The 14,616-nt window shown below is 42.3% G+C and overlaps 1 protein-coding gene across 3 annotated transcripts in view; it reads left to right on the top strand.

Moving 5' to 3' along the window:
* Nucleotides 1–13,093, top strand: part of ZC3H12C (zinc finger CCCH-type containing 12C) — a 78,733-nt gene extending 65,640 nt beyond the window's left edge. For all 3 annotated transcript variants that reach the window (XM_008690109.2, XM_040631248.1, XM_040631250.1), the window contains exons 4-6: nucleotides 3,321–3,555; nucleotides 5,210–5,316; nucleotides 5,944–13,093. In XM_008690109.2, the coding sequence (XP_008688331.1) occupies nucleotides 3,321–3,555; nucleotides 5,210–5,316; nucleotides 5,944–7,340 (1,739 nt within the window). In that variant the 3' untranslated portion in view covers nucleotides 7,341–13,093. The remainder of the gene's footprint in view (nucleotides 1–3,320; nucleotides 3,556–5,209; nucleotides 5,317–5,943) is intronic.
* Nucleotides 13,094–14,616: the final 1,523 nt, after the last annotated feature.

Raw genomic sequence — 14,616 nt, 5'->3', positions numbered from 1 at the left:
AGTCTGCTTTTCCCTCTGCCCTTCACCCTGCTTGTGCTCTCTAGCTCTCTCACTCTCATATAAATAAATAAAATCCTTTAAAAAAATGACAAATTTAAACAACTCTTGTATTTCACCCATCAAATTAGCAGAGATTGAAAAACTGGTAAGCCTGGGGAAGCTCTTCCTTCACTGCTGTGGAAACAAATTGTTACAACCTCTCTAAAAAAAAACAGTTGGGTCTTCAGATATTAATATTCTTTTTGTTTTTTAAAGATTTTATTTATTTATTTGACAGAGATAGAGACAGCCAGCGAGAGAGGGAACACAAGCAGGAGGAGTGGGAGAGGAAGCAGCAGGCACATAGTGGAAGAGCCTGATGTGGGGCTCGATCCCATAACGCCGGGATCACGCCTTGAGCCAAAGGCAGATGCTTAACCGCTGTGCCACCCAGGCGCTCCCAGATATTAATATTCTTGGATCTACTAGTTCCCCTAAGTCCTCAGAAAATAAAACAGAGTTACAGGCGCAGATTTAGAACCACAAAGACATTCAGTGCGTTATTACTCAAATAGAAAAAAAAAAATAGAAATAAACCATACATTCACTAGAATGGTTCGAGAAGTTAGAATATGTATTAGAATATTTAGGCAGAATGTCTAATGGCCTGAGGAAATGCTCTTTTCCATAAAAAGGTTTTATTGTGTGCGTGTATGTTTGCACTCACGTGCACACAAGCCTGTTCATCCATAGACCGATGATGGCAAGAACAGAATACAGAGAAAATGACTAGAAGGAAATATGCCAAAGTAGTCACGGTAATTGACTCAGTTTCATGACTTTGAGGTTTTATTTCTCCCTCCTTCTGAGTATTTTCCCTTTCCTAATTTTGCTCAAGGAACTTAGAGTACTTTAAAGAATAGTGGAAAATAAATTGAAAAAGAGAAAACAATATTTATACATGTAAATGACTGGAAAGCTTGACATGGAAAGAAGATGAGCCCAAGAAGAAGGGAAAAAGATCACGGGCGTGGCCGGTGTGTCTGAGTTTACTTTTTAAAATACCAGCACGCAGGGCTCTGGAACGCATCAGGATGCAATATACTTTGTAAACCATGTTCAACTCCACTTGACCCTGAACAACCATACGGTGCTGTGAACGTAGTTTCACTTATGATTTTCTTCCTAACATTTTCTCTCTAGCTGACTTTAAGAATATAGTATAGAATATATGTAACATAGAAGACGTGGCTTCCAAGCGGTGCTTAAGTTCGGGGGCGGGGGGAGGGAGTGAGGGGGTCACACCCTAACCCTGCCTTGTCTAAGGGCTGATCAAAGGTCCATAGGTGTTTTCTCCCCCCAGGTAATAAGTCCAACTAAAACCTTCATCCAGATAAAACCTGGTAAATTGAATAGTCCATTATTTTTTCACAGTACAAAAAAGGAAACTTGACCCATATTTTCAGGCTCTCCCATAGAGATTCAGACTCGAGCTTCTTCCAGTGAGGTAACACCAATTTTACAAGCACAAAGCTTGTTATCAGGTGCTGTGCTAGGAATTAGCCATAATGAATCTGTATCTACTTAAGTTAGGATTATTTATCCTAATGGGTGTCCATTTTACCTCAAATTAGCTGTACTAGAAAAAGCAAATTAAGCGAGATGATGTTGACCGTTAGGCCAGCACCCTTCTTTCTCTGATCATGTCGTGGCGTACCGTGTATGAGTAACACTCCCACAAATAAAGTAGCAGGGCTTGTTCACGAGCGCAGCAGCTAACCGGGAAGACCTCAGAAGACCCATCTCTAAACCCCCCAAGCACTCATTCTACAGACGTTTATGGAGTAAGTCCTGTTCTGCTAATGGAAATAGAAACATTTTGAGGGCAGGTACCACGTTTCGTTTAGCAGGGCAACACACAGAAATAATTATGACAAATCCCATCGTTGAAACTGAGCTTTTGAGTTTGTATTGGTTTTCTGTGATTGAGAGATCAATAGTTACCTGTTAAAATTCAGTTGAACGGGGTTGAGAGCTTGCTAGGCTCTGTGCTAAGTGCTTGTCTATGTGACAGCTCCCTGACTTCTAGCCTCCTGACTGCGTCAGAGGCTCAGTAAGGTCTGACTGCCAAATATAGAAAATGCCAGAACCTCAGATTTACCCATGATTTGCTGCTTCGAACACCCACACTTCCTCCAATTCTACTCTGCTGCTTTTCTAAACCAGTGTTCTGGTCTTGATGAAGTCATGTCAGGCACATCATGTCATCTATACGCCAGCTTTAGAGCCAGCGACGCCTAATCCCTCTTCTGTTCCTTCCCCGGGACCCTGTTCATCCCCACCACAGCCCTTGCTTATTACCTAGTCGGCTTGCCCGTCCGGTGACTGACACCTTCTTGAGGTCATTCTTAACCCTGGTGGCCAGTGACACTTGACACACCATAGCATAGGTATGCCATACTGGTGGCTGAAAACAGATTTTTTAAAAATTAGCAATTCCAGTTAATAAACACAGAGTAGTAGTTTTTTGTTTTTTTCTTTTTAAATCATGACCCACTGATTCTGGGCCCAAATGTACGATGGTGGGAAGACAGGAGGTGGAAGAGCCAAAGAAGGAAGGAGGGATGGTGGAGAGAGAATTTTTATCAATTATCAAAATAGGAACTCCAGCACCTTTTTAAAACAAAACCACTCCGCAAGTCCGAGTTACAAAGTGCTGAAGAGCAGCTGTGCTTACTCTGTCGGGGCGGCTTCCCCTGCAGTCGCTTCTCCGCCCCCTTTCGTGCGGCCCCAGCTCTGGGACGATGCTGTGCTCGTTGCCACGTTTCCTGGGAAAGGACATGAAACGTGTTAACAGTCCCGTCCCTAACAACAGTTCTGACCTCCCTGCCTCCTCCACGAACCTTCCACATCATGAGACACCCCCCTGCCACCCCAGCGACTTCTGCTAGTGCTTCTCAGACTCTCCCCCCATCACCTCCACTAGTCAGAAAACAGAAGGACAAATGGGGGTTGGGGGGGCACACACCTGAGCCCCACAGCTGCTTTGTCAGAATGGCATAATGAAAAACATCACTGAGCACATGGATTTTTATTCTGTTAGAGTTTCAAATTGTTTTTAATTACTTTGGGGGCTACTTTTAAAGCCTTTATTATTGCAATCCTCAAGGAAGAATATTGGGAGTTAAAAATGTGTTCCATCTACAAACTGTAAATCATAATCCCTAATGAAATGATGGCATAAATCCAGTTCCTCTCATAAAAGCTCACATGGTGTGCAGGTTGCCCTCTGTGTTATGTATGTACTTACTCCTGAAATTCTGCCCTGATTGTTCTTGCAGATCAAGAAATTCTGCGGAAATTAGAGAAGGAGAAAATCCTGGTGTTCACGCCCTCCCGACGAGTGCAGGGCAGGCGGGTGGTGTGCTACGACGACCGGTTCATCGTGAAGCTGGCCTTTGAGTCGGATGGGATCATTGTGTCCAATGACAACTACCGGGACCTGGCGAACGAGAAACCAGAGTGGAAGAAGTTCATAGATGAGCGATTGTTAATGTACTCCTTTGTCAATGACAAGTAAGTGAAACCGTTCACTGACCAGGTCCTGCTTCCCCGCAGACGGAGCCGGCCGTGGCAGCTGCTGCAGGAGCCCTCGCTCCGCCTGCCGGGAGGAGGGAGGGTGGGGGGGGGGGGGGGACAGGCCCCTGCGCTGTAGGACACGAACACGGCAAGTCTGTCAGAACAGACGGGAATGGTTTTGGAACATATCGACCCCCGAAAACACTGCCTTTCAAAATCTGCCTAGAGCCTTGATCGCTTAAATATGTTTTTTAAAATACATGATGTTTTTAAATGTTATACCAATGGTAAGACTCCAGTCGTTAAGTTGATAAATGGACAGACGACAATAAAAAGCAGGTCTCCTGAGAAATAAGTATATTTATAAATACGGGGGAATCAAAAATGCAAACTAAATCTACAAAGAACTTTTCTTTTACCCACTCAATTCACAAAAATATTTTTTATGCTGTTAGAGATATAGTGAAATGGCCAATACAGTTTGGCGCAGGTCAGCAGAAGCCCTGGAAATACGTATACCCTCTCAGGCCCATCATCTGCTTTCTGGGAATATATAGCCTGAGGGAAAAAGACCAGATATGTTCGTTTCTGTATTCTTTATAATTGCAAGAATTCCAAGGCAGCTAAAGGTACAGAAATCAGTTAAGCAACTCCGCAACTACTGGAATATTCTTCAGCATTATGAGTATGAAGGCTATTGAGGAACATGGAAATTTATTTGTTAGAGAGACAAAGCGCAAAATCATATTTGTGTTTGTGAAATGTGTATGCATACAGAAACGACTAAACTGCAACACATAATTTTATTAAGATCATAGGATTGAGTTGACTCTCCTGTTTTTAATAATGTTGCCATCTTGTTTTAATGAATAGTAAACACTATATTTGCTAAGTGTTCTTAGCCACATTGACACTCCCTTAAGAGTTCGAACAACATTGTTCACATTTCATGGGTAACCTCTTGGCCCATTTCAAGTTCCAACAGTGACATAACAAGTAGCAGAGATTGTCCGTTATAACATCTTCCTGTTATGCTACTCATGCTGTGAACTCGTGTCCAAGAGATTTTTTCCATCTCTCTGCTGAGGCACAAAGAGAATGGGCTGTGGGGTTCGACGTGGAATCTCAGCTGTACCGTGTGGACTTAGATCAAAGTCACTTAATTAGGAAAGTGTATTAATCTGCAAAAATTAATACCTGAAGAGCCCACTGTCAGGAAGAAAGGAGAGGGGGTACCTCGGGCCTGGAACAGGGTTGGGCCAGTGTCCATCTTCCTGTCCACTGCTCCTCGCTCGCCCAGCCCTTTACTACTTGACAAGATCGAGGCTCGGAAACTGTCCTAGAATGGCATTGTGTTGTTTTCTGAAGTCCTTACAAAATCCCAAGACTGACAGGAAGAAAGAATTCGTGAGAACATGAATTAAATAAATTGAATTAAAACCAATACAAGTTTGGCTTGACACACTGTAATTTTGTGTTCATTAAGAAAATTCTGTGTACTGAGATTTTTTTTACTCCATGAATGCTGAATCAAAATACTTGATTAAAAATGTTTTAAAGACCTTAGAGTGAATCAGTCTCTACCTTCTGTCTTCAGAATTAAATTACCGGCCTCCTACTTAGGTGTCATTTTGTATTCTCTCCATGACAGGTTCATGCCCCCTGATGACCCTCTTGGCAGACACGGCCCAAGCCTGGATAATTTTCTGAGGAAGAAACCTATTGTTCCTGAACACAAAAAGCAGCCTTGTCCATACGGTAACTTTCCTTATAACCATTTAATATGTGCCTTTAGAACACAGTATGTTGTTAAACTTTTGTTAATAAAAATAAACATGTTCTATTTTGGATGGTATAGTATGTGGTTCTTTAGATCCTAATTAAAGAAAACATCTTAGCCCGGAAGAAAAAAAAAAAAAGTAATTATTTTTACCTAGTCGGGTTCAATGCAAATGTATTTCCCAAAACATGGTTCCCAAAAGTCCACTAATTCAGGCAGGTGAAAATGCGGCGCTCTGACGCGGAGCTACACCTCAGATGGGCAGGGCTTCGCGCGCTACCGCCGTACTTGTGCTCTTCAGAGCAGAAGGTCCCGATTACGAAGCCAGACTGGAAGAGGATGGGCAGGTAGGAGCTGAGGACACAGGGTATTAACCCAAACCTCTGGAGGTGACTTAATCACCGGGCCAGTGTGTTGTGTGCTCTAGAGAGGACCGCAGGGGGACGACTGAAAGGGAGCAGGTCTCCCGAGTAAGGGACAGAGGAGCGACTTAGTATATCTTCCATTTCTGCTTTGTTTCTTTCACAAGTTAAAACAGTCGTGCGAGACTGAGCTGCCAGGTCTGGTGGTACGCTCCTTCGCCTAATTCATGTTCCTCTTCGTAGGAAAGAAGTGTACCTATGGACACAAGTGCAAATACTACCATCCCGAGAGGGGCAGCCAGCCGCAGCGGTCGGTGGCTGATGAGCTTCGCGCCATGTCTAGAAACACCGCAGCCAAAACCGCCAACGAAGGAGGACTGGTAAAAAGCAACAGTGTTCCCTGCAGTACAAAAGCGGACAGCACTTCCGATGTCAAACGAGGTGCTCCAAAGAGGCAATCGGACCCAAGCATAAGGACCCAAGTCTACCAAGACCTAGAGGAAAAGCTTCCCACCAAAAACAAATTGGAAACCAGGTCTGTACCTTCTTTAGTTAGTATCCCGGCTACTTCTACTGCAAAACCCCAAAGCACTACATCTCTAAGCAATGGCCTTCCATCTGGAGTTCATTTCCCACCTCAGGATCAAAGACCACAGGGACAATATCCTCCCATGATGATGGCAACCAAAAATCACGGAACGCCAATGCCTTATGAACAGTATCCCAAATGTGACTCGCCTGTTGACATCGGATACTATTCCATGTTGAACGCGTATTCAAATCTGAGTATCTCAGGCCCGCGCAGTCCTGAAAGGCGTTTCTCCCTGGACACAGATTACAGGATCAGCTCCGTAGCTTCTGACTGCAGCAGTGAAGGGAGCATGAGCTGTGGGAGCAGTGACTCCTACGTGGGGTACAACGACCGGTCCTATGTCAGTTCTCCCGACCCTCAGCTGGATGAGAATCTCAAGTGTCAACACATGCACCCGCATAGCCGCCTTAACTCCCAGCCCTTCCTGCAGAATTTCCACGACCCCTTAGCTAGAGTGCAAAGTTACAGTCACGAAGAACCAAAGTACCATCACAAGCCTCCTCTTCCACACCTGGCTGTGCACCTGCAGCACCCAGCTGTGGGGGCCCGGTCCAGCTGCCCCGGCGAGTACCCCTCGCCTCCAAGTTCCGGGCACTCGAAGGCGCCCCACCTGGGCCGGTCCCTAGTGGCCACGCGAATAGACAGCATTTCGGACTCCCGGCTGTATGACAGCTCTCCTTCCCGACCGAGAAAGCCTTACTCCCACCAGGAAGGGCTGGGAAGCTGGGATCGGCAGAGTTACGGCATGGACGCGTACGGCTACCGGCAGACTTACTCCTTGCCCGATAACTCCACGCAGCCGTGTTACGAGCAGTTCACCTTCCAGAGCCTACCCGAGCAGCAAGAGCCGACGTGGCGCATACCGTACTGCGGAATGCCACAAGACCCTCCAAGGTACCAAGACAACCGAGAAAAGATCTACGTCAACTTGTGCAACATCTTCCCCCCTGACCTTGTGAGAACGGTCATGAAAAGGAACCCTCACATGACAGACGCCCAGCAGCTGGCCGCGGCCATTCTAGTGGAGAAGTCACAGCTGGGCTACTGAAAGATGATGCATCTTTGTGGTGTTTAGTAGTTTTTTGTTCAGCTCAAATGCTGAGGGAGGTTTGCTACAATAGCACACGTGATCTCCTTCCGGCAAGGAGGTTATATAGTATCCATTTATGTGAACTACTGTATCATGGAACCTGTATGTATAGCCCCACATAGTGGAAGTATCACGGGATTGCTTTACATCCAAACTTTTTTTTAAACATTTCCTTTTTAAAGCTCTCTCCTTGGCTGGAAATTTTTCCAGTTTGATTTATTATTAGATGTCTCTGTGATCTTTGATATTAATCTTTGGTGCATCAGGGGTTTATATGCAGCACTTTTTATCCTTATTTTGTGTTTTATTAACTTGGTGTTTGTCTATCAATTGCAAGCAATTACAATACTTTCAGAATGTCGAACATTTGACTAGACCCTAGCCGACTATTTTTGCAAGCCAAGCTTAATTGGAATCTTTTACAGCTTTTTAAGTTATTTTTATTTGGGGAAGGTGGGCTTCTTTGTGCTATAATCATTATTTATAGAAACAAAGATATACTACAGCACTGACTTTATATTTTAAACAAAATGTAAGTTACCAGTTTATATGGAAATGGGTAACAGTCTATATTAGAATGATTTACAATATGGCACTTTTCATTGTTTTTTTTTTGTTCAGATTTTGTTTCTGTTAAGTAATTAGTTAATTTAATATGGTTGACTTAAAAGAAAGCAGATGCAATCAATGGAAAAAAATGTTTCCATTTTTTTTTTTTAAACAAGTAAGGCAAAAGCCGTAACTGTTTCAGTTTAGAGCTTTGTTATCCAGCTTTGACTGTGCTTCTTGACGGTAGAAGATGGAATTGAATTCCCAGATTCTCATCAACCCGTATTTTGAATGTGTTTGTCCTTTTTGTTTCGGGGCACAACAATACTGGATAAAAGAACCCTTTCACAGTACTTGCCTGTTTTTAATGAATCTAATTATTCTCAATGCAACTTTTATATTTAATATACTCTTAGCTTTCCTGTTTATCAAGGCTGGCCTGAGGTGTATGCATTGAGGATATGCAAAATCGATGGATACTGCACTATAGGAATGGTGATGGAGGTGTTGCAAGTGGTAACTTAAAATGTTTGTAAGATACTGTATATTTTCCATTTTCCTGAAGGTAGTAGTTTTTTTTGGGGGGGGGGCCTGTTATATTATTAAGGCCAGATTCTTGCCACAAATAGTGTAGTTTTAGCTACAGACTAAAGTCTGTTCTAGTATTAGTAAGGGATATTTCTGGTTTCAAAGTCATGGGTTTTGCTAGATGCGAATTCATTTTTGTCCTCAGCAGACAGACCTCGCATTGAGGGGCGGACAGTCGTGTGTGCCTCACATGACCTCGCTGTTGCCTCCAGGCTCTGAATTTCACTTTGTGCGACAGACTTCTCCTGATCTGTTTGTGTCGTCTGCCTCGATGCCCTGGGTGTTCTGACCATTCTCTATGCTATAGTTTGAAGTAAAGCCCTGAAGAGCCAGAAAGTACCTTTTACTGTTGATACAAATTGTATCTTTTTAACTATAAGAACTATTTTGATTTGTAGATCTAGTGAAAACACAAATGTGTAACTATGATTAGACTTTTGGGCAACATTTTATCCCTTATTTAAATACAAAATTTTAAAGTACAATTGAGGTCTAGGATAGGGTAGAAAATAAAAGTAACAATTTAGGTAAATAAAAGTGTCTGTCTTAGTTTTATAGAATATATTAAAATATATTAAATACATTTATTGGCATTTTCTTTCTCCTAAAACTTATCTAGTGAGAACTTAAAAATAAAGGTAAAATGCTGCCTGAAAATAATGTCCAAGCACCTTTGACTAGGATAACATTTTCACTACTTGTGTGACACTGTGTGTTGCATGAAGTAGGATTTGGGTATACAGTAAATGCTTCTAAAAGGCATTGTGCATATTGACATATCCAATAATCTGAACCGTGTTCAGCAAACTTAATTCAGGAAAGTGGTGTTCTACACAATTATTGCTGTTGTTGTTGAGTGTGGCCTTCCTCTGTAGCCAGAAACAATGCAGACGGAGCCACACAAACCGTTCTGAGTGATGTCTGGGTACGACCCTGCTCACTTCGTGAATCTCTTCTCCCTGATGTCGTCGGTCACTCTGTGGAACAAGTGTAGTGTAGGAGTAAACAGGTGCCAAATACAGGCCTACAGATGCGGAGTACCTTGTAGTTTAGTCCTGTTCTAAGCCTTTTTTGTTTGTTTAGTATGAAATCCCTTTTAAAATGTAGGTTTTGCTCCCATTTTCTTCATGTTAGCATTTTCACTATCTGAAGATTCTGCCAAACTGTACTAAATCTATTTCAGTGAGACCTTCGGTGATGTGTGTATCATACTCAGTCTGAGCTGCTCGTGTTGTTAGCTGACCGTTTGTCGTTGCTTCGTGGGGTGTAGACCGTGGAAAGAGAGTGCAGCTTGCCACTACCTGTCCTGAAGTGAATAGCTCTGAACCGCTCACACTGAAACTCTCAGTATCATGACTTGTGAGTGAAGAACTAGCAGTTTTCTTAGGTCAAGAGGACAATTTGTCCCCCTCCCTTTTGTGTTTGTTCGTTTGTTTGTAAGCACCCATGTTGCTTTCGGAGCTTAAGAATGAGATATTTGGCAGACTTTAGATACAGCAAATTCTTAATTCTCTAAAGCAATAAGTAAAAGGATCCATCGTTAAATTAAATCCATAGCTAATCCCAAACCTTCAGTGTAGCTGAAACTTTTACCTTAATCCTATCTTTTACCAGATCTGCTAGTAGGTAACTGGAGAGGGAGGTGTTAGCAGAGAAACTGCCCAGAGTGGTCAACTGATAGAAGAGAAAGACTTCAGATTGGAGTATTCTGCCCCTGAATCATCGACAGTTGACTGTACTTTACCCAGTAATTAGCCAGTTCACTGTCTCTGTCTCAGTACAGAGGGAGTAGCATCCAGCTGGCCAAATCCTGGCCCTCACGGTTTCCTCCCTGCACGTGATACGTCCGTTTTCTGTCCATTTATGATCTCTGTATCCTGATAGAGTTTGTCATTGACCTCAACATTTGAAAGAAATGCACACCAGTATCAAATGTGTGATACTGGTAGAAACTTGAACTTTGTGCTTTTATGAAATTTCCTTTATGAGAATATGTAATACAACTAAAAAAAGAGCATTTTTATATGTATATATACATACATGCCTACATACTTGTCATGAAGTATTAAAAACGGGAGAGGGTGTTATGCTTTCAGTGGCTGACCTTCCCTCCATTGAACTATGTCTGAGTTGTGGAGGACCAAGCCTGGAGTCTGGACGACCAACGATAAGATTTTAGAACCACTTGAATGGAAAGCAACTCTTCAATGGTTTTATTCCTGGTATTTTTAAAGAGTTATTTTGATAATTTTAATAGAATGTGTAATTTTAAAACACACAAAAAACTTAAAGTAGTATTGATTATACAGATAATTATTTAACGTGTCTTTTACGGATGTATCTATGTATATGGACAGTAATATATTTATAAAACAAACATACTTTGATTACGTTGTAGCTATTAGTTTGATAGGTTAGATATGGCTCTGGGTGTGTGTGTGTGTGTGTGTGTGTGTGTGTGTGTTTTGAAAACTCTCGAGCTGTTTTTCCCCGATTTAATGGCACTGACCCTAAGGTATATTTGTTTTCCTTCTCATTTTTCTATCCGACTGACTTACTCAAGATGAGCTTCCTAGGTATACACCCACAAATAAAATGAAGTGTAAAATCCATGAACTACACACGCGCGTTAGCATAAAAGAAAGCAGAGTTAATGAAAGTAGAGAAGCAAGCCTGATTTCAGATTGGCCTGGGAAACTCCCTAGCGCAGGGACTGACCAACATTTTCGGTAAAGGATCAGGCAGTAACTAGCCCAGGGTTTGAGAATCATCTGGTCTCTCTAAACTGCTCACCTCTGCACGTACAGCACAAACGCAGCCGCAGACAAGAGTGTCAATGAGCAGTGTGGCTGTGCGGCCATCAAACTACTTACCGAAACAGGCAGGGGGCCAGTTGGGCTGGTGGGCGGGAGTTCGCACATCCCTGTGCCAGCGGGAGAAAACCAGGATTATTAAGCCGCAAGTCCTGATACATGTTAATACAAGAAATAAGAACGTATAAAGACAATGTTGTGATTGAAGGCCTTCAAGAGGATTGCGAGACGGTCCTGTTAAAGCATCTTAATTTCCTTGTTTATTCTGTCCTATCCATTACTTATTAGAGATACTGCTGTTTAACTGCGCACACAAAAAAAGCATTCTGTCAACAGATGTTTTAATAAGTATCGAAATTTTTTCATGAACTTTGTATTTCTATTGATAAATGGGAATACCTTACCTACATTTATTTTTTAAGGGCCTCTCGGACCAAAAATTCTGTTGTGTTTTGAAAATTAGCATGTAATTAGCACAAAATATTTTAATGACTGCATTTGTCAGTTACATCTTTCTGCTGGTTTTTTGACTTCTAAGAAAATGACAGATGTGCCCTTCTTTAAAAATGGTTTTAAAGAAGATAAATATATTGTAATTTCACATACTATAGATTTATTCTGTAAGATTAAAAATTGTGACTAGTGTAATTGTAGGTATAATGTGCATTTGCTGTATTGTGACTCTTTTAAGAAACCAAGCATATCCCTGCTTTCTCTGTCCAGACCTTTAGTATAGATCTCTTTAGACACCTTAGGACTGTCCTTGGTGAATGATATTCTTAACATGATCATGTGTGATTTTAAATTCATTGAAACTACATACTGTGTTCATTCACAGTGCTTTATAAATTGTGCTAATGTTATAACATTATTTCCATAAGAACAGTAAATAGTTCTGAACATTACCATCCACTTCAGTTATACTTTCTTTTAAAATTGGAATACAACTCTAGATTTTTAACAGTGCTTACGGTTTAAAATGGTCACTTTTTTCTTTTTCTTCTTTAATGCCGTCTGTTAACTTGCTCTTTGCTTTGTCACGATAACACCGTTATGTGTTAGATGTAGCTTTTTCCCTATGGTCCCTAGTCTTATGATTTAAAAACAATTTAAGGTTTTGACCATTTGGCAGTTAAAATTTTTTTGAAAAGTCTGTGCATCTTTTAATTTAGTTTGATAAAATTTGTAAAACTTCACTTTTAAACCATGTACCAAATCTGCCAATTGTCTGCCTAAGATATTTCGGATGCATAACAGAGCTTTTGATCCCTCTCTCTCACTTAAAGCAGCTTATGTCTCAAGGGAAAAAAATTGAAAAGCAATGGCTTATTTTTATACAGTGTGTAGGTTTTAGATTTTCTCTGGTTTTTTTGAAATCATATGTTTCCTACCTAATACAAAATACCCACAAACACGCAAACCTCCTCGGAGACATAAACCCAGCGCTGCTAGTGAACCAGATGACTGATCTCATCGTTTCCTGTTAGGTTGTCTCCCCCTCCCCCCTCCCAGACCATAGTCCTATGCTGATGGAATTTCCAATTTGGTCTCTCAAACTTTTCTTATAGGAAAATAAGGTAAAGAATGTTTAGAACCATCTGACAAACTGATGTGATTCTGTTTATCCCTCTGTTCTCTGTGTTTCTATAATGGAATTTTTACAACTCAAAAAATCAGTATTTTAGACTTACTGGAAATCCATATCAGAACAGTGATGTGAATCTGCCACTGAGAAAAAAATTAAAAATTTCATTTTTTTAATGGTGGTTTGTTTTTGTGTCATGATGAAATTGATCTCCTGCAGGAGCACAGATGCTAAATAATCGAGAGCACCTTTCTGTAGTCCCGTGGTTTGCCTGTATCCTGTGGTGAAGAACATAGGATGTGCACATGTTCATTACCAACGTGGTAGAGCCATCGTTAACTCATACGAACACTGGAATTAAAGGCCAAAGACAACTAGTCATTCCTTACTAGTCTAATAATTTCCCACCAGTGATTAACCTAAGCTACTTAGGGCTTTCTGCTTCATCTCGTGACCTGACGAGGTCTCAGTTGTGTGGATCTCGTTTGCTGCACCCTTCCTGGCCTGAGTCAAGCTTAGAATCTCACCAATGCCTACTCGAAGTGGGTTCACTTCCCTTATTTTATACCCACTAGAAATTGAAAATATTCTCTTTCGTATGTAGTCACAAATCCAAAATGCTCCCAAGATGTTCATGATCTAACATATTCATGTTCTATGTCCGTGTCTAAGAAACTTATTTCCAGATCAGAGAGGGTTTTTTTTTTTATCCATTGTTTTTCAGTTTTTCATTTTGCTTCTTGGTTTTTTGTTTTTGTTTTCCTAAAATCACCATTTGTCAGGTGCGCCCCCCCCCCGCCCAAGCTCTTTACCTGGGATCTGGACTGAGGTGAGTTCACTCATCTCCGTCAGCAGAGTCGACTGGGATGTTCAGCTGTAGCCGGCAGAGAACGAGCGCATTCCCAGTCCCTGTGCGGCGGGAGAGGCGGGACTGAGAATCCAGGGAGGCGTCCGAGGAGGCTACCCCGAGGGCTAGTGCTCCTAGTTCGTTCCTCCCCCACCTCGTTCCTGCGTCTACAGAGAAAGGATTCATACATCCTGAGGAGTCAAGTACTGCTGGGGAAAGGGAGAGTTGAAACAGCAACTCGAATGCTGAGTTCATTCACAGCAAAATACCACTAGGTCTCTCGTTAATGGAACACACGTACTTACCAGCATTTGTGCCTCAGCCTCAGGTGCTGTTTCAAAGATTTATTTTTAGAGAAAGAGCGAGCAAGCAGGGGGAGAGGCAGAGGGTGAGGGAGAAAGAACCTTAAGCAGACTCCACACCGAGCACGGAGCCCGAAGAGGGGCTCGATCCCACGACCCTGAGATCATGACCTGAGCCGGAATCAAGAGTCGGGACGCTTAACCGACTGAGCCACCCAGAAACCCCTTGGCTTTAAGATTTTCAAAGCAACCTTTTAAAAAAGGCTTTCCTCTCTCCGTGCGAGCCTCAGGCCTGGCGTGGGGGTACACCCCCAATGTGCAGAGATGGGCCGATGGCTGAATGGAGGGAACCACCTCATCTGCCAGGTTGTTAGGCCTGAGTTTGACCCCTGCACACGCAGATCCACGTGAGTTCACGGGCGGTGGTTCTGCAAGTGCCGGGCACGTAAATACAGAGTCGCTTTCAGATGTCCCCGCAGAGCCTTCCTGCCCATACAGCTGTGCGGTGGAAGAGTTTCGGTTCTAACACATGTGATGTATCTTTGACGGC

Source organism: Ursus maritimus, unplaced genomic scaffold, assembly GCF_017311325.1.
Source record: "Ursus maritimus isolate PB19 unplaced genomic scaffold, ASM1731132v1 scaffold_16, whole genome shotgun sequence".
NCBI classification, from domain to species: domain Eukaryota; kingdom Metazoa; phylum Chordata; class Mammalia; order Carnivora; family Ursidae; genus Ursus; species Ursus maritimus.
Note: the sequence above shows the minus strand (reverse complement) of the source record. Positions and strands in the feature narration are given on the sequence as shown.